This window comes from Oikopleura dioica, chromosome XSR, assembly GCF_907165135.1.
Source record: "Oikopleura dioica chromosome XSR, OKI2018_I68_1.0, whole genome shotgun sequence".
In the NCBI taxonomy this organism is placed as follows: Eukaryota; Metazoa; Chordata; class Appendicularia; order Copelata; family Oikopleuridae; genus Oikopleura; species Oikopleura dioica.
The window spans coordinates 9,265,059-9,288,961 of NC_137294.1; the positions used below are offsets into that span (position 1 = coordinate 9,265,059).

The window sequence follows — 23,903 nt, forward strand, 5'->3', positions numbered from 1 at the left end:
CCGAAATAGCACTTTTTTTGTTGAACTGAAAGGATTTATTTTTGTTGTTTTCGAAGTTAGGGGCAAGCTGAAAGGATTTGAAAATCGAATTCGGACATAAGGTGGTGATTTTCTATTTCGCGGTTTCCAAAATAAAAAAGTAGTATAAGAAACTCAGTCATGAAATCATCTGTCAACAGTTGGCTTTATTTGTTTTAAGTTGGTTGGCATTTTTGGTGAAACGAAACAAGTTAATAGCGAGCAATCATAGGGGGTGACCAAACACATTCAAACACAAAATATTCTAGGCTGCACCTACTGGGCCCCCTTTTCATATATTCTCATAGCACTCTTCATACACATTCAGAACTATTGCAGTTTCGCAAAAAGTGGTGTAAAACAAATATATCAAACGACTGAGTCTAAAAACGTGAAAGACGAATCCTCTGTTTCTCATATTTGCATATTATTATTTAATACTCATATCGGGGATTTGGGTTGGTTTCGAAGACGTAAAATATAAATAGCTAGTGATAATGAATATCTTTGGAGCAATTGCGGGTTAGTGTTATTTAGATTGATAACGTAGAAAGTTGTTAGGGGTGGCTGTGTCTCTTCAGCTACATGGTAATATGGGTAAGCTAGTTTCCCGCGTCTTGCGTGTGAAATTCGATCAGAAATAGATAACCTCCGACATTTAGCGAGTCGATACAGCTGAGACGAGCGCAGCGCCTTTGCCCGAGCCATCGTGTGATAGTCGGAAATTGACGAAGATTCCCAAGCCAACTAACTCATTAGTTTTCACCTGAAACGCGTGGTTATGCACCGGCCTGGATTATGCGTAGTAAGTCACCTTTAATAACTTGGCGAAGGTCGGATGCTTCTTGTAAACACTGCCGTCAACGCCACAAGTAATGTCTAGATACTCATCTGGCCGATTTTGGTGAATTTTGATGGCAATAGCTGAAATTCCGGCAGCACACATGTAAGCAGCGCGGCGGGAAACAGCGTCGCATACCTAACGATCGTCAATTACTTGCGCTTTTTACACTTGCTCACCATATGGACGATTTCACAGTCGCGTCGGATGGCACCGATGTCAGCGCAAGCAAGAATGTTTTGAACCGCGGCGAAATGTCGGGGCTGATTATCCACGATTTGAGAAACCATGTGAGTTCCGAACGATTCTTAATAAACGATTCAATTGCTCCCTTACGCATTTCCGCAAGTCATACCTGGAGTCTCGAGAATTTCCAATGCGTCTTCGGTGAAAACGATTCCTTCCTTGCACATATCGAGAAGAATCAATCGCACAATTTCGCCAATATACATGCCGGCCATCATTTTTTCAAAGCGCTGCTTGGTTGGATGAACAGAGTTCGCATCCAGAACTCTGTCGTATTCTGCAAGTTTAAATTGTTAGGTTTATAGTTTGATTCGCTCTAAATTACCTGTTGTCCATTCATCCAGAGCGCCGTCGTCGCCAAAAGCTCCCCACTCCATGTTGATGCACATTTTTCCGTCGATGTCTTGCAGCTCATCGAGTTTGGTAATGTTAGATTGCTTTTCCATGTAACAGGCGTTTGATCCAGTGCCGGCAATCAATCCAATTTGGCAGGCGTGATCTTCGAAGGCGCAGGACATGAGTGTTCCCACGGTATCGTTGACGACAGCGACAATTTCGACGGTGATGTCGCCTCGTCTCGCCACTGCTTCAGTGAGCAAAGTGACGACATCCTTTCCCTCGACGTCGGAAGCGCTGAAGCCCTTCGTCCACGTAATCAAGGAGGCCGAGTTGATTGCATATTGTTCGCAAGGGAAGCTGAATGTGAAGCCACACGCGATGTTTCTGTCGGCGAATCCCATTCGATTGATGAAATCGGACATGCACTTGGCGATGTGGTCGAAGAGAGCCTCGCCCGTGCCAGTCATGCACTCTAAAACTCAATTGCAATCTCTCAAACAAGGAAAGACTTACCTTGGGGAACGCGATAAATTTGCGAGTCCATATCAATCTGCTCCTCGTTAATGTCGATCAGCAAAACACGGAAGTTGGTTCCACCGAGATCAAGAGCAATAAATGTTCCACATTCGCGGCCATCCGGCAAGTGTGTCACAAATGAGGGCAACATTTTCACTAGAATTGCGTGTAAGAATCAATTTACCAGAGGGAGGAAATGACTATTTGAGTTCCAATGAGAGTTACGGCTTCAAGGTCCAACATATCAGTTGATCAAATAGTCGATACAATCGAAAGCATTTAAGTTATGATATATCATATGTTCAGTGATCCGAGGCGCAATTTATAGAATTATACTGCAAAAGTGTTTGAAGTCCGAAACTTCACAAAAGCTATTATTCTTTCATTTCTACTGCCACTTCCAAACAAATGGCTCTTCCGCTAAAACTTCTATATAAGTAAGGCGGATAGCAGCAGTATAATGATATGTTACGCGTTTATCCGTCAGTGTGGGCCTCGTTGACAAGAGGAATAAAAGTTACCTTTTGCGCTCTTGTGTCCTTCCCTGTCGAGTCCGCGGCGCATGTTCTCGAGAAGTCTGTCTCGGATGGTCTTGAGTTCATTGTCGCCGAGCATGAATTGCTTGACCTTTTCGCAGGCTCGTCTAAACTCTGACATGTCGTTTCTGGGGAACTCTTTGGCGTTGGTATATTCGGACTCGCGTTGTGCTGATAAAGTTCTCTTGAGCGCTTTGGCGTTGTTGTCGCCTTCCTGAGCTTCGGTGGTGCTGGTGGCGGTGAGGAGCAGCGCGTTCTTCGTCCGATTCTCTCCCACTTTCGGGCCTGATCTAAACAACTCGTTACGGATGGAAGTGTTCATCGCAGCCGAACTGATCCTATCGAAGCAAAGGGACAAAGCATCCCCGGTCTATTTTATAGTTCTTAAGAATTGCCCTTGGGCATTTGTATGATGCTACGTTAGCACATGTACAAGTAGCTCGCCATGGTCCATGGCACAATACAATCGTAGACGAATAAGGGACTGCAACTGAACATCGACCGCCAGCGCGTTACGTAACACTACCGGTCAACGCGCAAACTTTGCCCCGAACCAGTTGTCTACCTTCTAGCGCACTTACCTCGCCTCTGATCGCTAGTTAATATATCTCTCGAGTTTCCTTCAAGAAACTATAGTGGCTAACGCCGAGGTAAATCCACTTGCAAGTGGCACGGGCTGCCCGTGCGTGTTATGTAATTTTGACGTGAAATTATCAAACTGGTCACTAGATGAAGGACAACCCACAACAACAAGAGGGGCGATATCTAGGCCATAAGAACCGGACTTTTGCAGCTTTAACGACTTCGAAAGTGAAAACGAGGCGCGCGTGCTGCTGACGCAACTGCGTAATTATGATCGAGGCCCAGTAATCAAGCCATTCTCCCACCAATCCCACCTTAGAACAATGGAACAGGTGCCTAACCTCAGCAATTTATTGAGCCCCAGTCGGCAGAAATGCCACTCAAATCGTAGCCCGTTGTTACACAACTCAACCCAAAAGTGTTAAAGCTAGCACGTGATTCTTTAGATTCTTCTTCTTAGGAATTTGGTACTATGGAGGAGCCTAAAGAAACTAGCTGCCTGAAAGAGTTCGAACTCACCTTTCGACTTTTCAAAAGGAAAAAATTAGATAAACTATTCAGGAATCGCTATCTTTCACTCATTTTGGAAGGATAAAAAGTGAAATCGAAAAAGAATAAGAAAAAAATCGAGTCTCGCAGATGGAAATCGCAGATTTTTGCAAATATTTTTTCGCGTGAAAAGTTCATCTCTTTGATATAATTTATAAACACCAAAACGCAAATTTTTCCTAAATTTCCGTAAAGAAAGGGTAGAGCCTGCGAGAAAACGAGCGCTCTGCGCTACTATAGTAAGCAATAGGGGCCACGGATTGATCGAGGTTACGAAAAATTGAACAAATAAAAAAGAGCGTGTGGGAAGGTCTTCTCTACCTGGAGTCAAGAAGAGACGGTCATCCTCGGCGAGCTATCGGCGGCGACTCGACTGACTTTTCTGGCGACAAAGGAGAGGAGCAGCACCGGCGTCCAATCAAAAGCGAAAGATTACTATACGTAGGCACCTGTATAATGGAGACGATTGCCGACGATTCTTTCCTTGAAGGAAGTTGGTCTTCTGGTTGAAAATAAAAGTTTTTCTCACCAGTGGTGCAATTTAGCAGTAATCTCTAGATAAACGCGGTAGTTGTTGTGGTCAGGAGGTGTTCTTGGTCAGATCGTCGAAAGAAATTGGCAAAAAATGACACGCTTCTCAAGAAATCGTAAGTTTCCGTGAGTTTTACTGCTGCAGTTTTAAACCGAATCCCAGGGAACAACCGAAGACAGAACAGAGCGCCAAAGCCGCCAGTGCCTGTAGCGCAGGAGGAGGACAGTGACTCGGCCGACATCACCATCGAAATTATCGAGCTGTCAGACCCGCCTGGGCTGGAAGAAATGACGCCCGTCTTGTCCCGAAAACCTGACGACATGGACATCGAAGAGTACACCGCCAAGCTGGAGCAGGTTATCCACGAGCAACAGATTCTCCACACGGATATGCTCAGAGGTTTGAAAGCGATGGAAAGCCACAACCGGAAGCTGCGATTCGAAAATGAAATGCACGAGGACAACGTCGAGTTCCTCCGCGATGCGCTTCTCAAAATGTAAGAAAAACAGCGAATAAACGAATTATACTCTTTTTAGAAAGAAGATTTTCATGCGACAGCAACGAAAACTCAGAAAACTTCAAGGCAAACCTGTCGACGAGGAGAGCAAGGGGACACAAACCAGCGACAAGGAAGAGGACTGAACTCCGTGACGAAGATTTAAATTGAAAATTTGTACCTCTTTTCTTATTCTTTTCTTATCTATTTTATAAAACATACGAATATCCACGCTAAATGTAAAGTTCGCGGCCAAAGCAGCGAGAATGGCCCCGAACTTTTCGAGTCAGAGGTCGAGAGCATTTTTCTAGGCAGGAGTTTGTTTGCAGTGAGTTTCGATGAAATTTGAGTTAATATCAGGTGGCAGAATCACAATTGGCCGAGGACGTACACGTGTCGACTGTTTCGACTCGATCGTAAGGCGAGTTGCCCTATCTGAGCAGAGGGCGCACACTTCCGTTGACTCTGGCTCACACCAGTTGGTCCCACACTCTGAAAAATATAATTTTGAATCAGATCGTTTCTAGAACACTGCTATCTCTTATTTTTGATACTGATAAGAGATATCAGTATTTGGGGCAATGCCGAAAGCAAAGAAGACGACGGCGACGAGCGCCAAGAGAGAGCCGCTAAGGACTGGTTTTTATCCGTAAAGGATTCGGTTTGTTTCGCAAATGAAAAAGATTCTACTCGATTTCCAATTTATCATTTAAGTTTTTTTTCCAATTACTCCATTAGCATTTCTTCCTAACCATCAAGTCCTTTATCATTTAAAACATCCATTTACTTACCTTATCGTTTTATCCATATTATAAATGATTGCTTATAATTTTCCTGCTTTATAGATTCTCATTCGCCCCAAGTGGATTTGAACCAAATCAGTCTCAACCAACTCACAAGGGAAAACGACTATAAAGCGTTGATTTCTGGCTTGAACAAAAAAATAAGGCTTGAGAAAGAGTGGGGATCCGATGACTTTGACAACCTCACCAATGTTTACAGAAGTCACGACAAGAAAAGTAACTACACAACGCAGCTTGTTGGCATCCACGTCTTTCGGTAAGGGTTACCTAAAGCTAACTCCTTCTGAGTTGTTCGTTCAGGCAGCTGATCGAAACCTGGAGCGCGAAACCTGAAAGCTGTAAACTCGACAAGTTCCTCTTGGAAGTGTTCATTGATCAGACCATTATGAGTTTTGTCAACTTCTTCAAGAAAAAAACGCTGACGGAAGATAACATTGAGAAAGGAAGATATGCAATGCGCATTTTTCTCTCGGCATGGCAATTATCAGATGGAATCATGGATGAGATCATCACTACGTCTTACTTATCGGCGGTGAAAAAGATCTGCTGCGTTCAAATCCCTGCTGGTAAAAGGGTTTCACTGATGTTTTTTTTATTTTGATTTAAAGCTCACCGAGATTTTACGATATTCCATCTGCTAACAGAAGCTTCACTCTGTAGCAAGATGATCATCAAGCCGATGGAGAGAAAAGAAATCGTCAGCCGCCTGGAGATGCTTTACAAGCAAGGATCTTTCCCAACGCTCCGCATTCCCATCAAAGTCATCATTGCGCGGGTATTTGACATGATGAAACTCGCTCCGAAAAACTTGGGCTTGACCAAACACACTCCCGTCCCAAACAAATGCGTCGCTTATACCATTGAAGACAACAAAGAGGATTTACTGCGATGCAAAAACATAGTGGTAATTTGATGTTTATTTCGACGAATACCACTAATAATTATTCAGTTGTCCGCAAACCACGAAGATGACGATGATGTTCGTCTTAAGCAAGCTCATATTTCGGTGGACAAGAGAGCTATGACTTTGATTCCCGAAAGGCACAGGGATCTCAATTGCGCTCAAGGTACAAGATAAACACTATTGCAAAGCCTAATTTTCTCTTGTTAGTCACGATTGAGCCAGATATGATTACCAAGAGCGATGTAAGAATTGTGAATGATAAATTTGTCTTCACTCTGGATCTGTCGATCAATAGTTTTTTTGACGAACCATGGTCACTTCTCGGCAAAAAAATCACCTTCGATATCGACAACTCTACTTCAATGACGATGTTCCAGAAGTATGCGAAGACTTGGAAATGGACTATTCCACAAGTACCAGTAAAGACACCTTCAACCGACTTCGCTGCAATCCATCGAAGTAAAATGAACTCGGAAACAAGAAAGCTTGGAAACCCATCTCCTGATACCTTGAGCACGATTTCTTTGCGTAAGAAAAGTGATATCTATAAAATTTTTGAGGATTATATTTCAGACACTGACCCCGATGAATGGAAAAAGAAGGTTGAATCTCACCGGGAAAAGAAGCAAGAAGCTCACTTGCGTCGTCAACAAGAACTTTCTACCCCCAAGCTCCCAAATAAGACAAGGAAGCGAGGAGCGACGAACAAAGTAGAAAATGAAAAAACTCAAAAAGTTGGTAAAGTAGAGGAGGCTAAAAAATCGTCCAGCGAAACGAGCATTAGCTCAGGAAAGAAAAAACCAGGGCGACCAAAGAAAACTGAAAAAGTTGAAGAGCTCGGAAAAACATCTAGCGAAGCCAGTGTCGGCTCTGAAAAGAAAAAACGCGGACGACTAGGAAAGAATGAAAAAAGAGAGACTCGGCAGGGTGCGGCCAAGAAGCCAAAAGAAGAAACCAAAAAGCCAAGACCACGAGGACGTCAGCAGAAGCTTAAAAACGAAGGGGTTCATGAAGACCACACGTCAAAGGTGCAGAAACCAACAACAGCGCTTCCTTCCCGAAGATTTGGAGCAGCCAAATTCACAGACGACTTCTTGAATAAAAGAAATATTAAAAGTAGGAATAGTTTATATTGGAATTATCTGATAATTTTTGTAGAACAAAATGAGCTCTTTGACAGTCTTGATGACCCTCCAACTATCAAGCTCAATAAAAAACCGAGGTCAGAACTTAATGTTGGAGGTTCGGACATTTTTACTTATCCTGATTCGATGGTGAGCCACCAGCCAAGTAAAGTCTCGAAAAAACCCAAGAGTAAGTTAAAAGAAAATTGGATACTTATAAGAATAAACCGTAGCTCGCAAGCTGGCCGATAGATCGCCAAGCCCAATGTCGTCTTGTGGCGAAAGCGAAGATTATGCTCCAACTAAGAACAGAGCCAGAAAGCGACTACCTGAGCCGACAGAACAGTCTCGAGCTGCTGCGAAATCGAGACCCAGAAAATCCCAGCGTGCGGCGGTGTTGAAAAGAATCCCAATTATCGACAATTCTTCTTCAGATGATGACTTCTTGGGAGTCGTAAAAAAAGACAACACGCTCGACGTGACTCCAATGTGGAACAAGTCATTTAAAGATGAGCCCATTCTAGGTAAGATCCAGTGTTTTTAACTTCTCAATACACGGGCGCGCGACTAAGCGCTCAAAACACGGGGTCCAATTATTGGACCACAAATTGTGCATTAATGCATTATGCATTATCCAGCCCCGCGCGGCGCGCCAAATTCAGAGTGTGAAAAACAGCGCTCAGGACTTTTGGCTCTAATTGACGTTTCCGTCGGTCGAAAAAGCTCGTGAATATATTGCTAGAAAGCTTAAACCCTCTTCTATAAAAATAAATAATTGTAAATCGAAAAATCCGTTCCGATTTTTCACCAGAGAGCGAAAGAGAAATCTGGCGCAAAACGCCACCACTTTTGAGTTTTCATTCGAAACTTCACAGAGTGGTTCGTTTTTGTCCTGTCAGCTCACATTTCAAAATTCAGGTCAAACAGATAACTACAACGGGAATTACAGGGGGTCAAAGTCGCCGTGGTCCAATGATTGGACCACGTGCATTGAGAAGTTAAAAGTTTTCACATGGCCGATGGGTATGAATTAACTAAAATTGGGATATTTTAGAGCAAACGAAGAAGACTGAGCTGAAGGAAAAGAAAAAGAAAGAAGCTGACGCTCGCCGAAGAAGCTTCCCAAAACCACTGCTTCTTCCACCAGTGAATGTTCTTGTTCCTTCTTCTGAATCTGGACCAGAGGCTCCTGTTGCATCGAACCCTAGAATTGGTTTACGTCAACAAGTTAAAAAAGAGCAAATAGAAGAGACAGAAAACTCCCGGCTGACAAAGACGAAGCCGGTCGAACAGAAGAGAGAAGATTTCAAACCACAGACAGTCAAATCACCAGAACACCGTAATGGCCGCGCTTCTCGGGATCTCAGCAAAAATCATCGGTAGATACATTAGAAACTTATGTCCCAATACAGCAACATTGGATTCAATTTCAAAACTTTTTCAGGCTTCCAGTGCAGAAATCTCCGATGAAGAAAATCAAAAGAGACATCATCTATTCGTAAGTAAACAACGAGAAATCACCATTCATCAAAGATTTTTTCATCAGCAAAATCATGTTTTTTAGGCCGAGGCCGAGAAAGTCACCAGAAAAAATCAAGAACCCTAACATGCTTCTGAAGCCGATCAAGTTGAAGAAGAGGCGAAAGAGAGCAAACAAAACGCTCGCAAAAACTTTTCGGAGCTATATGAAGAACCATCATAGCCTCCCAGACAATGTCATCAAATTTCGTAAAGCTATCGATGTGCAAACATCTGATTTTATCATATCCGCTCTTAAAGGTAACAGTTAAAAACGAAATAAGTATTTATCCAAGAATTTAGAAATGAGCAATTTGATTGAAGCAGTCAACCAAGTTCCTCCTCCACGTCCGCCATCACCGAGCAGCGAATCTGAGACTGATTCTGACTCTGACTTAAAGCGGGATACTGGGATGGGAGAGAGTGTACCCTCAGACGATCTTCTTCAAATGATGCAGAATATGATGACCTTCCTCGACCGTAGATAAATTTATTTACAACTCATTTTCATTTTACTGCCTTTATCATCCTGTATATTCGTGATTAAAACATAAATAAGCAATTATGATTGAGAGAATTATTAATTATTTCTTGGAGCAATTTTTATAGAAGGAGCAGATCATCAGTGCTGTTTTTGCAACTTCGTTTCTCACACAGCATTTCATTATAGGTATTTTGAGAATGATAATTTCCCGGAAAGCTTGCAAGAAAATTCTAACGGAAATGCAGATGTAGAGAGTTGGGGCAATGCTTGAACATAGAAAGAGTAAGAGATTATCTTTTACATGGTACATAGACTTGCGGCACCGATTTGGGAAGGGCTTGAAAACATAAAACAACTGTTCCTAGTTGAAAGGAGGCGTTTTATGTTGTTTCGTAAACTTGATATATTTGTGGCCCTTAAAAGGGCCTTGAGACCGTAACCCGTTCAGAACGAGTTAATGCCTTTTTACTACAATTGTAGCTAAAGTGAACTGTCATACTTCGTGACAGCTTTGGTGCCCTCACAAATTGCGTGTTTGGCGAGTTCGCCAGGGAGGATAAGTCGAGTTGCTATGTGGATTTCTCGTGAAGAAATTGTCGATCGTTTGTTCATCTTGGCAAGTCGAGACGCTTCAGTGGCGAGGCGTTCGAAGAGATCGTTGACGAAACTGTTCATAACGTTCATGGCTCGGCATGAAATGCTGATGTCCTGGTGGACCTGCTTCAGAACCTTGTGAATAAAGAAAGAGAAGTTCTCCTTCTTGTTTTTCTTCGCCATCGACAATTTGAGAGGGTTGCGTTCCGAGTTCCTTCGTCGAATCTTTGAGCCTGCTCGTTCTCGCTTAGGAGCCATCTTTGTTTTGAAATTGTTGTCTGGAATTCTGTGTTTTCGAATGGGCAGTTTTCGAAAATGATGAATTTTTAGTTTTTCGGCCTTTTTATACGGTCAGGTGAGAAGAACGCAAGGAAAAGCAAAATAGCGCCACCTCAAGAGATGATTCCTCGGCTGTTTGAAAACCGGGCGATCCGTGCGGGAGACAACTCAAAAGTTGCCAAATCGGCGCCGCGAAAGGGATTAGCGCCGACTCATCATTTTTTCGATCGACACCTCGCGAACTGTTATCAACGATAACCGAGGAATCATTCCATGAGGTGGCGCTATTGAGCTCTTTCTCACTGTTCTTCCCAGCTGAGAATATAAAAAGGCCCGTCAATGCCAGAATTCATCATTCGAAAAATCTCAAACCAGATAAAATATCTGGGAAACTTTTTCAAAACAAACTTGAAGAAAACACTCCAGATGGCACCATCGAAGAAGGCGATGAAAGTTACTTTCAAGTCTCCCGAGAGTTTTGTCAAGGGGTCAGCCGAAGCAAAGGCGAAGATGGACAAGATGCGAGCAATGCGAACAGGACGCAAGCCCAAGGATATTCAGAAGCAAGCTGGTGTAGCCCTCCCTGTTCACAGAATCAAACGCAAGATGAGAGCGATGAACCCGAACAAGAAGGTCTCCATCGGGGCTCCTGTCTACATGGCCGCTGTTCTCGAGTATCTCTGTGCCGAAGTGCTCGATCTCGCCGGCGAAGCTGCGCATCAGGAAAAGAAGAAGACGATCAAACCCCGCTTCATCCAGCTCGCCATCTCGGACGACGTCGACTTGCATAAATTCGTTGGAAGTGTTACGATCGCCCAGGGTGGAACTCAACAAATCATCCATCCAAGCCTTCTTCCACGACCATCTGCTGCCGCCCCAAAAAAGTAAACATGATGTTTTCATGTTCAAAACAAGCCCTTTTAAGGGCTACCAATCAAATAACCTTTACTCATTTGAGTAGTCGAAAGTTCGATATTTGTCTGAGACTCGGTCAGTCGAATGCCCACGTGAATGGAAAAATGTGCGAATTAACAATATTAAATAAGTGATTATCTTATCCAATAAAATTATAAATCTACACCGTGGGGAGGGTATATCTTTCATATGCAATATAGAAATTTAAATTATTTTGATCTCTAATCCTACCGATTCCTAAGCGCTAGTAACAACTAAAATGCGATAAACATACACAGATAATTATGATTGAGAGTATTTATTTTTATAGAAGGAGCAAAACATCAGTGCTGTTTTTGCAATTTCCTGGTCTTCAGCTTTTCGTTCAGCGGCATAAATCGCGTCTCGTTTCTCAGTCAGCATTTTATCTTAGATATTTTTGGGAGAGAAACTTTCTTGGAAATCTTACCTTGAATCGCACGAAGCCTTTCAACACAACCAGTCGGCCAAATAAGCGATTCTGCCAATTCAACTCCATAATCTTGTCTTCTTTTCATAATCTTTTAAAGGCTCATTAGACCGGCAATGATGCTGTTTGATTCATACTTAGACAAAATATTTTTTATACTTTTACTTTTTTTACTTTTACTTTATTCACAGGCATCACAAAGGACATTATTAATGCTTAAAGCACCCCGAGGGGCACACCAGAAGATTTTTAAATGGGCCTTATCTTCTGAAGGGGTCTCCAGCTTGTAACTTTAAAGCAAGTTTTAAAATATAAAATTTTGAAGTGTCAAATGTACCACAAGTGGTACACAAGAATCGAATTTATCTCGACGCTTATAACAAAACCGGCACCTGTAGGAAAGAGTGATAACTTTTCCGTCTTCTCGTCGAATACGCTTGGCTTCGAATTCGCCCCATATTATCTTTAAATGTTCGAAATAATGCCAGAGCAGCGTTAATACCTTCTCAGATGGTAGAATTTTCTTCAGTTCAGGAAAATGCGTCACGAAAAAAAAGTTGCATTCTGACTTGGCGAGTCGTTCGAGAAGAGCATATGCTGTTGATGCGCCGACGCCGATGTTAGATACATCTTTTCCAAGTTCATCAATCAGGAGAAGGGAATCTTCAGAATCAATGACGTTAAAGTTTATCAATATTTTCTAAGCTTACTCTGCTCTGCTGCCGCCATGATGTTGCTTAAATCCTCCGAAAACGAGTTTGAAGAGCAGGTCCCAGAAATTTGCATTCTGTCCTTTCAAACTCACGTTATTGAAATTGTAAGTTATAACTTATAAGTTGAGTGTAATCAAAACTGAATTACCTGATCAATATTGCAACGAATTTGCTTGAAAACTTTTGTCTTCGAACCTTCAGACACAGGTGCGGCGCAACCAAGCTGGGCGATTATCTTTAAAAATTTTAGATAAGGTTAAAGTCGCATAACTCACTTGACATACGCCAATTGTAGACAAAAAAGTACTTTTTCCTGCCATGTTTGGGCCAGTAATGAGCATTCCACTTTTTTCTGGTGGAATGAATGCAGAATTTCCCACAGCTTTGTTTCCAAGAAGCCCGATAATTGGATTTCTACAGTCGTTCATGTTTAAGTTGTCACCAAAAGTCGGAACAGACCAATTTTTCTGCCTGGAAATGGCACCAAAGCTATTTAGGGTTTACATTGGCAAAATTATTTCAAAAATCAAATAATTAAACCCTAATCAGTGAAATAAGTCCAAGTTGGATATGACTTCTGAAATTCCATAGAGCAAATAAATATTCTCACGCCAAGTCGTCATGATTGGAAGCACTAAAAATATCGTATTTTTTACAGATAAAAGCGGTTACTTACAGATGGAGTAAGCCTCGCTAGCAATATCATCTTCTGCTTCATGGATTCTTGCGTTCAGCTTTGATATTTTGTCGCTGGTCAAGCTAAGCTGGGTTTTCGATCGGTCAACAATCATCAGATCGGATAGAGAAGCGTCTCTCTCGAATCGTTCTTCGTTTTTCCGAGAAGTGAACATGTGATATCCTTTTCCGACGGTGTATTTCTTGGTAAGTGAAATACGATATCTGTCCGAGCATGCATTGACTTCATCGTCGAATTCTTTTAAAAGGTTTTCACGAATTTTTCTATTCAGATCAATAGCATCTGATTTTCCTGCTTTGATCGCGGCGACGATGATCTCCCGTCTACTCGCCGTTTGGTTCTTATCGTTCGTTGGGGTCGCATCGAGGACTTCTTCTATTTTTTCTTGAATTTTCTTGTAGTCCTCATTCTCCAAAGTTCTCTTCATCCGAGCAAACGCTTTGTGTTTAGATAATTCGAGAACCTGCTGAATCTCTGGAAGAAGATTTAGCCCATTGAGAAGATCGTTGCAGTAGCATACACACTGCATGCAAGTATTGAGCGATTCCGCTCGTCGTTCAAGGATGATGCCAAAGCCCAGCGTTCTTCCAAAATCTGGAGGGCAACGTCGAAGCACGTTTTCCAGCGCGAAGAAAAATTGATTATTTTCGACGATTTCAATGACCATCGACTGTCTATGCTCAATTTCGGCGACATTGCAGGATGGTGCAAGCAGTGAATTTCGCAAAAGACGTCGACCACTTGAAGTGAGGCAATAATCTAAAACTTAATTTACTATCCTAAAACAATGACATGGAATACCAAGAGACTTGAATACAGAATAGTCCTCGTCTTTCGATTGCGAAGGTCTATTTGAAGTCACCAACTCCAACGTATCCGCTGTATTCTTCGATACAAAGGCACTATCAATGCCGGTGTCGAATTTGAAGACGATCGACTCGTGATAAAGTTGTATTTTAACAGTAGCCGTTCGTTTGCAGAAATCAATCAGTCCTCCAATTGCTCTTACTGCTTGCACGTATGGCCGAATGTCTTCAATCTTCATTGATAAGCCTCTTATGAAATGTTTAATTTAGAAGGAAAAAATGAACAAATTACCTAGAAGCATACATCTCTATATTCGCAAACGCACAATCAAAGTCGAATGCTTTGTTCGTGAGTGTATGTATTGTCGTCGTTCTGCTAATAACACTCCTAAGTTGATGCTGAAACTGGATACTTGTCCTCGGTGCCATGAGAATTAGACGCGGAAGGAAGATGTTTAGCTTCGCGAATGTCTTGTGGAAAGAACGAGAGTCTTCGAATTGACTTGATTCTATAATAAATCCGGTTGGATCAAGAGCTGCGACTCCAACTTCGTATTTTTCTTTGCCGCTTCCAAAACAAATTGCCACTAAAGTAGAAGGTACTTTTTACTTGGAAATAGAAACAGTACCCGCATGGCACTCATGATCTGTTGATTTCTCGCGAGTTGTATCCACATCCTCGACAGTTTTAGTTGTCGTTAGTACAATGCTCTCTTCATAATTTGATGCGTTAACAAAGCCAGGTGGCCGAATGAACGATGAGTTTTCAAATGTTTTCTCTATTTCTTCCCCTGCTGAATGCTGAGTATCCCCTATCGATCTCTGACGACTAAGGTCCCGTTGAGAGTAGACGAATCCTGTTTCCTCTTCTGCGATAGTCTTCAGCCTCTTCGTTTCGTCAACCTCCGTAGTAGAATTTTCTGGTTGACCAAATTGAGAAGAACGTTCTTTTTCAAATAAATTACTAAAATGTTGTTAAGAACGAAATTTTATTGCCAATCTGTACCTTGTACTTGATCGCTGCGTTTCAAGGTCAAAATGATAGAAGGATTGAGACTGCTGTCGATTCAATCCACGAGATAATGAGCTTGTTCGCTGTGAAGCTTGATTGAATTCTGCCGCCATTTGTGATCCGAAATAGTTTCTCTGTCCACTTCCCGCCGATAACTGTGATCGTCGTTGACGGTCAAGCATTGCTGGGTGCATTCTTGGCGAAAAGGGGGCATTCTGTTTTTTGGATTTATTCAATTCTAAATCGAAATATTTTTCATTAATAATCGAGCCTATCCTGATATGGATATTGTTCATAGAATCTGTAGCGACGGTCAATTTCATCTGGAAATCGGTCTGCGGGAAATCTCTCATCGACTCTCGGCTGATAGTGATGCGCTTGATTGTGATAGTAGTTTCGGTAGTCCATATGATGATGGTACTGTTGGTATTGGTCTTGGGCTCGGTTGTAATAGTGCATTTGGCTTGAGTTGCGACTACGCGCATGCATATCTCGGCGCTCCCGATGATGACCATGTTGGGCCATAAAAGAATCGACAGTATCCGTGTTAAATTGACGGAGGGAATCTTCTATGGTTTAATCTCACTCAATAACGTTACGAAGTTAGTGCTTGGGTTAGGGTAATAATGGTTACAATTTACATCTTGCAAACCATGACTGATTGCTCTCTTCCATATGAAAATCTCTCCCGCCAGTCCATGGTGGTTCGTATCTCGCTTATCTTTCAAATGACAGGCGAGTTTCTTTTTCTATTCGCATTCAAGAAAAAACGATCTCGCTTTCTTTTCGATTCGAAAGTCATTTTCTATCTCGTCTTAGAAAAAATAGGTTATTTTTTGCTCAATTTTGGCAGTCTTAGACGAATAAATTAAAAATATCGAGCGGAACTGGGAGTTATGTCTAAGTGAAGGCGTTTCGTCAATAGTCGTCGATTAGAACACGCGGGAGTTTGAGGCAAAGTGAGTTTTTCCGTTTTTTGACCAAAGAACAAGGTGGAATTCGTCGTGTTTCCTGCCACTCGGCCAAAATTACAACCGCAAGCGAATTAAGTCATACTCTCTTTTCTCTAACTGCTACTTGCAGAAAGGTGCCCTTATCATTAGAATATATCAAATTGCTTCACAACACCGAGTGATAAGCTGCTATCGCCGCTTTGCTAAAATAAAGTACTAAACTAATCCGCCTCCAGTTGCGTTTGGTGAGTTTTGGAAGGCCTCGGCAGCATCGATTATCAAATTCCGCCACTTTACGCACTCGTGATAGTCATAAGCAAGTGCCCCACTCGACGCATAGTAACAGCCGGCGAAATGCCAACCGACTCCAAATCCGTCCGCAGAGGAAAGTTGCTACTTGAGCAGATTCAATACTGTGGCCGCTAAGCGAAATCGACCATTCTCTTTATTCATAACCCGGGAGACACGTTTTCAAGTCCACTTAAAAATTGAATCCTCGCTCCTTGCAGACATCAATTATATTTCCTATTTTGGGAATGCATTTTTAAATTGAATGGAGTGTATCATGGAGCCAGTATCAAATTTAATGATAACATCAATTACGGGCTCACTTATGAGGAATTGAAAATGAAATTTATTATTTACATAAAAACGGCAGATTTCTGTGCGAAAATTGTACAATGAACAGTTCGGAAAAGGGTCATTAAATATATTAGTTATATGAATAGACTGCTGTCTTGGCGAGAACTGCCACTGTAGCCAGTGTCATAAACATCGGATGCGTTTGAATCCACTTTGTAGAATCGGTTGTCTTCTGGCGGCTGCCGCAGCATCAATGTTACAGCAAACTCTTTCGAGGCGTCAAGTGTTAGCTCCTTTGCGTTAGTCTTGGCCTTGGTGGAAGTTTGATTTGGGCTGAATCGCTTTGGGCAATAGAAATGGTCCGTGTTGGACAGGTACTTCATCTGGGAATATTGCTTTCGTCGACAGGTGATGAAAACAACGAGGACGACAATCGAAACAATGGCAATTACTGCAATTACAATCGCCATAAGAGCTTCGGGACCAACATTGTTCTCGCTTGCATTCCCTCCTTGCCCCGTTGAAGGCGCTGGCTGCCCAATACTAATCGTTGAGCAATCTTCAATTGACAAGTTTGAACTAAGAAAATTGTTCAAAATGCAGAACTGCCAAAGGCCATTGGAAAGTTCCAGCTGAAGGTTCTCCTCTGGATTGATAACCACGGCGTTAGTTACATTAGATGCTATAAACATGTTTTAAAACGCGCACGAATTGATAATATATTAAAGAACAGTGCGAGCCGCTGTTAACAAGGACCTCGCAAATTAATTTACAGAACAAGGCTGCTAAACGGACACTTGGCATCGTTTGAGATACTAACGCCTTTGAATATTCCATAGAAGTCTGAGTACTTACAAAGTTCTTTGTAATGCAGCTCGTAGTTTGACATAGGAGGCGATTCTTTCCCCGAAAGACTAAACTGTAACGAGGCGAGATTTTCTATGACGCTGATGTTGGGCTTGATTGCTTCGCAAACGAGTGCATCTTCAACGAGAGTTCCGAGCTCAATGCTTTCGCTTCCGCACTGGATAGCGCCATTGATCTCGCTCAGCGAGGAGAGTTTTGTAGAAAAGTCACTAAGTTTTTCGTATAGCAGTCACATGTCCAACTATTAAAGCCCAAGTCGATTCGATCCACCGAAAAGAGGTCGTCGAAAGCATTGCGCTCAACCCATTGCAAGCGATTATGGGCAATATCAAGTGATCGTAAAGACTTAAGAAATTATATCAATTGTTGTGTAGAAATGAGTGTTTGATAATTATGATGAATTTCTCGCGAAGAATACCTGGAAGCTTTTTAAACTGTCAGCCTTGAGAGTCATGATCTGATTTGCGATAAGCGAGAGCTCAGTAAGACTTCGTGGAAGATCTGGTGGCATTGAGGAGAAGAAATTGTGCCCAAGGCGTAGGTCCTTCAGCTGACGGAGATTCTTCAATGTGTTTTCCTCGAAGCTACCGTCTGACAGTTTGTTTTCCGCCAAACTCAGGACTGTCAAATTAGTTAATCGCGCCGTGGACCTATTCGAGATGAAGCTTATTTGATTCTGTGCCAAGTACAGAGCGGATAGACTCTCGGGAAGTTCTTGCGGAAACTCGGTGAAGCTATTTTGATTCATCGAAAGTATCGAGAGCTTCTTCAGACCACGGAAACTGAGCGACGAGATTCCAAAAGTAGTCAAGACATTGTCGTCTAGGATAAGTTCTCGAAGCGAAGGAGTTTTCATGAATGCGTCGTCGGAAATTTTAGAGATTCTTAACGGAGTTAAATCAATACTAACTCGTATGAAACGTTCACAGTTAAATATATGATTGTTTGACAGACTGACCTGTTTGTGTTCAGTCTCAATGTGCGCAGAGTGTCAGATCTGAGCGAAGGTATCTCAGTCAGACGATTTTTGTAAATCATGAGCGCTTCTAACTCCGTCAGCTTCAATAATCCTTCGTTGAGTGAGCTGGAGGACTCGAGTAAATTGTCTAGGGGAATAGATTGGTACGAATATGTGTACAAACTGCTACCTTGAAGATAGAGAATCTGTGTATCTGTTGGAATTCCGCTGGGCAGAGAACGTAGACCGCGGTCATTACAGTAAACTCGTTTTCGACTGTCGCATCGGCATTCCGGAGGACAAGCACCAGCAACAACCAAAAGAAGGACAAACACCGTCATGGGCACAGAGTGAGACTTTATTAACGCATGCACTCGTCCTAAAAATACAGTAAAACCTCTTGGGAACGGGGCACAGTTCTGCATGATAAAGGAAATTCATTGCTTAGGATCAGGATTTGGCTCGGAATTCGACGCGTTATCTAATCACGTTCTGCAATGACTTCTTTAAACAGAAATATTTCAATAAATAAAATCTCTATGTACGCTCCTAGCTGAAAACAAAAAGGATTAAATTGATATATTTTGATGAAATTGCTCACATCGCGTGAGTTGCAATGGATTAATCGACCAACAGAAGGCTGTCGCACTGCCTAAATGACGGTATGTGACAGCTTTCGCCCCTTAAAGCCGTTCAAAAAAACTTTAATTATGCATGGCAGTCATTTAATACTATCTTCTGTCAAATCTAAGACATTGCCCTTTCACAATAATTTGCAAGCAAACTGCGAAAAAAGACATGAAACTGGCTATTGAAAATTCGAAATCGTATCTTCGAAAGAAAAGTTCGTGGGGCATTTTTATCGAAGTCTGGGATGTTTATGTCCGTTCGCATTATCTTGAAGATGATATTGTCAAAACTAGCACGTTGCAAATACAGTGTAAAGGAGCACGTGGACGCTCTGGTAGTTCACGCTTATTATCTTCTAAACTGGCTTTGCTTAATGATGTAGCAATGGATATGCTCAACTTGCGGTATTGAATGTAATTTTGAATGTTCCGCTGCGTTTTACTGGAATCGACGGAAGCCATGTTATCTTTGAATGAACATGTAAACTGTTGCAATCAAAAGTTACAATTAATTTTATAATAAAATTTACAGTTACAAAAATAATTTATTTTTTGAGCCAAATTATTTGAATCGATAATGATGCCCGTTTTGCAACTTGATTTAGTATCAAATCAACGAAAAAAACGGGTGTAAATGAAAAGAAAATAAAAAAAATTGATAAACTCTCTTGCTGTCGATTCTAGTGCACTAGAGTGAATCTGCTTAAGAAAGTACTCAAAATCCCTCTTTCACAAAAAAATGATTACCTTTTCAAAATTTTTCTTGCAGTTCGACGTTTTCAATAATCTCTTATCCAAATTTCATTTTCGTACTTTAGGTAGAAAGATTAAGATTGGGAAAAGCGGTAAAGAAGGATGAAGCGCTGTCAGAGCGCGGCGGAGCGGCGGAACGGCGGCGGCAGCGAGCGCACAGGTGCTAGTTGGCGCTACAGAGGTGGAAAGCTTCAATGCAACCGCAAGATACACTGTGGTGAGAATGGCACCAACCGTTCCTCTGAGTTAGTATTTCTGAGGTCGTGTCTTTCGGTTAGCTCGAAGCGAAAAAATCCTCCGTTTTAGAGATCATGGAAATCTCATTTCAACTAGTCCAAGAATCCTTTTTCTGAAAATCCTAGTTAATTTTCAATTTGTCAATATTTCCCCTTTTTGATAGAAAATCATTGAAATCATTAATCACATAGAATTTCAAGCCAGTCGCCATCTTTGAACATAATTTTGTTGAAAAATTATTTATTGAAAAAACACTCTCAACCTTCTAAATTGGTTCAAATAATTCCTTTTCGTATGAAAAGACTATGAAAGAAGCTTGAGTATTTTTGTCCACATTGAGCAAGTGCTTGAAGTCCCTTAAAAATTCTTTAACGGCAATTATTCAATAAATTATTCACAGGCTCACTTTTTGGATATTTTTTTAATCACATGCAACCACAAACACTCTGTCAATAAACAGCAAAAAAGTTCTTCTTACACACGTCAGTCAATCGACAGAGCGTAATGATTAAATATTGAAAATGACTGCTGTAACATCGCATTATTTTATTTCCCGAGCTTGGCATGGTCGGTGAATTAATTCCCAAAGATTCTCTTATCAGATCGCGCTTCTGATTTTCAAAGTTTACATCGCGGCTTTTTCCGGTCCTTTGAGGGTCTGTACCGCCTTCACACAACTTTGATCGATATCGGGGATCATTAATCGGCGCTGGAATCAAAACTTGCTCAGCTGAGTTTGTTGCTAAAGAACAGAAAATATGTCCGTCTATGAGATCGTGTGTTTTTCCCAACACGCGCACAGTGGTCTTGTTTTATTTATCCAAAAGGTCGTATTTTGAGCAGTTACGTATTTGGCAGACTTTGGTTTAATCGTTTGCCAGTCGTTCTATTAATATTTGGAAACGCTAAAGGGATGAAAACGGAAAGGTTGCGCGCGCGGTGGCTCGTCGCCAACACTCCGCAATTTCGTATTCAGCGAATATGCCATCTTTTTAAATGCGAGAAGAAGAAATCAAGCGTTATAGTTAGCATTACTGCGCCATATTTTTGGGAAAATATCGTCATATAGTTAGATGCACAAGTAGAATCATCAGTTCAGAAATGAATCTTGACAATTTTTGGATATTCTCGTAAGATATTATGAAATACAGCAAGCGAATATCATACTCGGAATATGGGATGTTATATTTTTTTTAATAGATGCAGAAACAGATTTAGGGCTACGGACTGGCATGAAGGTAGCAACCCAACTATCGACGTAGCATGCGCTGTTGCGGATGCTTTTGAATAAAAAACGACGCAAAGTGCAAATAGTAGATTGCTGTAGCTTTGCGCGTTGCCTGTTTCCGTATTTAGCTCTGCACATAATTTAACAGCTGAGTTCTTTGCTCCTTCAACTAGCAATATCGAAACTGGGAAGCATGCTCTCAATGTTATGGTGATTATTTGCCGAACGCTTTCTTGGGCCATCTAAAATTTCTTCGTATTTCCATTTTTTATCACTCGGTTATTGTTTCGACGATAACCGTCCTCTTATCTCTTTAGCTAATAAATACGGAATATTGTGGCTTTTTTGTAACTCGCCTGAAACTCCTTCTGCTTGGATTGAAGAGTTCTCTTCAGCAGAAATTAGAAAGAGTTTGCGGTTGCGAATCACTCCAGTGTTCCTTTTCTAAATTACTACTTATCTGAATAGCGCTGGTTAATGTTTGTTGCGACGATGGAGCTGCCATCTCTTCAGTGTGTACTATTTGATACGTCAACTTTACAAAATAGATCTATATTTAAATGTAGTCTCTGGAGAGATCGCGGAATGAGATGCGGACGGAAATAAAACATTATGAGAACGATGTGTACGCTTCCAGATTTGCAACATTTCCATTGATTCAGTAGCCAAGATCAGCATTTTCTTCTGCTCATCATCATCCCACGGGAGGAGCAGACCTTGGCTGCCAGACCTTCCTGTTTCAAGATTACTCAGAAATCATGAATGAAATCAAAACCGTTGGTAGTATTGCCAGAAATATCGAAAGAGTAGGTTGGTAACCATCAAATTGACCAAGAGTTGTATGATTTTTATTACGCAAACTCTTCGTTACAAGCCATCACGGATCCGAATTAAAACTATTTATTCGGAAACAAGTAGGTCGGGAACTCTCTTTGTGAAAATAACAAATGTTACTTTATTGAATGCGCTTCTTCTTGCGTGATTTGAGTAAAAACTCCTTGATCCGCAATATTAGACAGTTTTGGTAACGCTCGTTCTGCACGTGGAGAATCACCTCACAACAGTGGAGATCAAACAATCAATTTTATTTTCATTCACTTTCCATTTATTAATATCCTTGTCAAATACACGAAACATTTTAATTCGCCTTTTTCCTCTCCCGCTCTGATCTTTGTGGCTGTTTCACCTTTTTCCCAATTTAGTCACGGGAATACAAGCCACATGAGCTTGTTGGATTGAGCCCAGGTTTGTTCCAGCGCCGATACCAAACCAAATAACACAGCTACTTTTTTTCAAAGGAAACCGTAAGCCCGAAATATTTACAGTGCATTCTCCAACACATGAAAAATTTCACTCTGAAAGGAGCGCCCCGCTTTGATAGGTTGTTTGGACGATGATGTGCTACAAATGAAAAGTTGTGGCAACAAAGTACTCGAATAAATCGCGCGCTTCCGATAAATTTCAAGACGGCGCACCCGAGGGCGTGCTTCAATACTTCATTTCTGTTTCATCCCAAGAGCTAGAAATAAACATAGCTGCTCGGGTGATCCGATAAACCTGTCGCCTTTCGTCATTCTAAACTTTCGCGAAATTAATTGCAATACTTTCGAGCAAAACGCCTGTGAAGCGCTTCTTCGCTCGTTTGCGCATAACTAGATAATGGTTTTGAGCAGCGCCTTTTCGAATGTAAATTTATGAAGAGGGCTGTATGCGATTATGCGATTCTTTATGCCAAAATATTTACAAAAGAATTCGCTCTACGCCTCCTGCTCGTTCTGGCGCATTTACATCGAGAGGAATGAGCTTGTTATCGCCCAGCGTTCTGCAGCTGTGAAACAGAACTATTTTTGAAAACGTGAGAATGGCAACGTCGTTTTGAATGATAATCAAGGTATTTTAATAAATTCAACCGTACATGCAATAAGTGATGAAGATGTGGTCCGGAAGAAGCCAATTTTCAGGAAGGTGGGCCTGGTTTTTATCAGTTGTTGGCACTCGGCAGGAGAATATTTACGAAACAACTCGCGCTGAAGACAGTGGAGAAAAGACGCAATGGATGGATATCTACTTTTTGCCAAAAATATTTGTAACTTGGAACGGAGATCTCGCGCACCTGTTTGTACATTTTCGAATTGCGTCAATAAAAACATTCTGAAGAGAATCACTGTCACTCAAAGTTATAACTTACAACAGAAGGTCGAATATTGCGAATAAGAAGATCGAACTGTAAGCTCGAGTTCTTACGACTTCGGAAGCGTCGCTGATTAGTAGACCCGTCTTAAACGTTATCGACTCGGAACACCTGCATTAGTTGACGCATCTAACCAAATTAAACACTGGAATTAAAGGAAATCCCCACTTTATCATATATTGTAGTAGGGCCCTTGCAGTGTAACGCTGAGCGAGGCGAATTAACGAGACCCAATTTCGATAGAATTTCATTCTTCCTGAAATCAACGTGCACCCGAAACCAACTGTGAGAGCTGAAAAAGAGTAATCGGCACCCTTGAGAGAAAGCCACGCTCTTTAATCTAATATTAAAAACCGAAATCGCCACGTTTAAAATTTTCTATTGAAGAAGCAAACAACTCTCCTACAGTTCCCCTTTGAAATCTTGCTAGCTTCTTTTACAAATAAAATGAGACAGTTTTAAAATGATTTATATATAATCTTTGGTGCTCAAAAATATACTAAATAGAAAATCGACGATGGAGCGGAAAGAGTTTGTCCCAAACTCGTCACTA

The 23,903-nt window shown here is 41.5% G+C and overlaps 4 protein-coding genes across 4 annotated transcripts; 2 read left to right on the top strand and 2 right to left on the bottom strand.

Annotated features, from left to right (window-relative positions):
- Positions 1–18: 18 nt before the first annotated feature.
- Positions 19–2,617, bottom strand: LOC145710167 (hexokinase-1-like). The gene is made up of 7 exons (XM_081787868.1): positions 2,482–2,617; positions 1,958–2,116; positions 1,431–1,916; positions 1,215–1,382; positions 1,039–1,166; positions 833–997; positions 19–784 (listed from the first exon to the last, which is right to left on the bottom strand). Exons 1-7 carry the CDS (start codon positions 2,615–2,617, stop codon positions 677–679), a joined length of 1,350 nt encoding a protein of 449 aa, XP_081643994.1. The 3' UTR covers positions 19–676.
- Positions 2,618–3,453: 836 nt separating this feature from the next.
- On the top strand, positions 3,454–4,886 carry LOC145710169 (uncharacterized). The gene is made up of 3 exons (XM_081787869.1): positions 3,454–4,274; positions 4,322–4,655; positions 4,696–4,886. The coding sequence occupies exons 1-3, from the start codon at positions 4,253–4,255 to the stop codon at positions 4,799–4,801; spliced, it is 462 nt and encodes a 153-aa protein (XP_081643995.1). The 5' UTR covers positions 3,454–4,252; the 3' UTR covers positions 4,802–4,886.
- Positions 4,887–5,236: 350 nt separating this feature from the next.
- Positions 5,237–9,514, top strand: LOC145706827 (uncharacterized). The gene is made up of 13 exons (XM_081784275.1): positions 5,237–5,294; positions 5,501–5,714; positions 5,759–6,024; positions 6,067–6,362; positions 6,408–6,525; positions 6,570–6,890; positions 6,936–7,478; positions 7,521–7,676; positions 7,720–8,010; positions 8,541–8,865; positions 8,931–8,984; positions 9,051–9,265; positions 9,308–9,514. The coding sequence occupies exons 1-13, from the start codon at positions 5,237–5,239 to the stop codon at positions 9,490–9,492; spliced, it is 3,042 nt and encodes a 1,013-aa protein (XP_081640401.1). The 3' UTR covers positions 9,493–9,514.
- A 7,050-nt stretch (positions 9,515–16,564) lies between these two features.
- Positions 16,565–19,783, bottom strand: LOC145707264 (leucine-rich repeat transmembrane protein FLRT3-like). Its single transcript, XM_081784762.1, has 6 exons — positions 19,689–19,783; positions 18,503–18,691; positions 18,313–18,460; positions 17,773–18,238; positions 17,343–17,699; positions 16,565–17,169 (listed from the first exon to the last, which is right to left on the bottom strand). Exons 2-5 carry the CDS (start codon positions 18,651–18,653, stop codon positions 17,535–17,537), a joined length of 930 nt encoding a protein of 309 aa, XP_081640888.1. The 5' UTR covers positions 18,654–18,691; positions 19,689–19,783; the 3' UTR covers positions 16,565–17,169; positions 17,343–17,534.
- Positions 19,784–23,903: the final 4,120 nt, after the last annotated feature.

Excerpts from the sequence above, each read along its gene's own strand:
- LOC145710169 (XM_081787869.1), top strand. The coding sequence starts at position 4,253 with ATGACACGCTTCTCAAGAAATC. Across the intron at positions 4,275-4,321 it reads GACACGCTTCTCAAGAAATC|GGAACAACCGAAGACAGAAC; the intron begins GTAAGTTTCCGT and ends ACCGAATCCCAG. Across the intron at positions 4,656-4,695 it reads CGCGATGCGCTTCTCAAAAT|AAAGAAGATTTTCATGCGAC; the intron begins GTAAGAAAAACA and ends TACTCTTTTTAG.
- LOC145707264 (XM_081784762.1), bottom strand. The coding sequence starts at position 18,653 with ATGACGGTGTTTGTCCTTCTTTTGGTTGTTGCTGGTGCTTGTCCTCCG. Across the intron at positions 18,461-18,502 it reads ACAGATTCTCTATCTTCAAG|ACAATTTACTCGAGTCCTCC; the intron begins GTAGCAGTTTGT and ends CTATTCCCCTAG. Across the intron at positions 17,700-17,772 it reads ACAGTTTAAAAAGCTTCCAG|TCTTTACGATCACTTGATAT; the intron begins GTATTCTTCGCG and ends TAATTTCTTAAG.
- LOC145710167 (XM_081787868.1), bottom strand. The coding sequence starts at position 2,617 with ATGTCAGAGTTTAGACGAGCCTGCGAAAAGGTCAAGCAATTCATGCTC. Across the intron at positions 1,167-1,214 it reads GGAAATTCTCGAGACTCCAG|AATCGTTCGGAACTCACATG; the intron begins GTATGACTTGCG and ends TCGTTTATTAAG. Across the intron at positions 785-832 it reads CCTTCGCCAAGTTATTAAAG|GTGAAAACTAATGAGTTAGT; the intron begins GTGACTTACTAC and ends CACGCGTTTCAG.
- LOC145706827 (XM_081784275.1), top strand. The coding sequence starts at position 5,237 with ATGCCGAAAGCAAAGAAGACGACGGCGACGAGCGCCAAGAGAGAGCCG. Across the intron at positions 5,295-5,500 it reads GAGAGAGCCGCTAAGGACTG|ATTCTCATTCGCCCCAAGTG; the intron begins GTTTTTATCCGT and ends CCTGCTTTATAG. Across the intron at positions 9,266-9,307 it reads TATCATATCCGCTCTTAAAG|AAATGAGCAATTTGATTGAA; the intron begins GTAACAGTTAAA and ends CCAAGAATTTAG.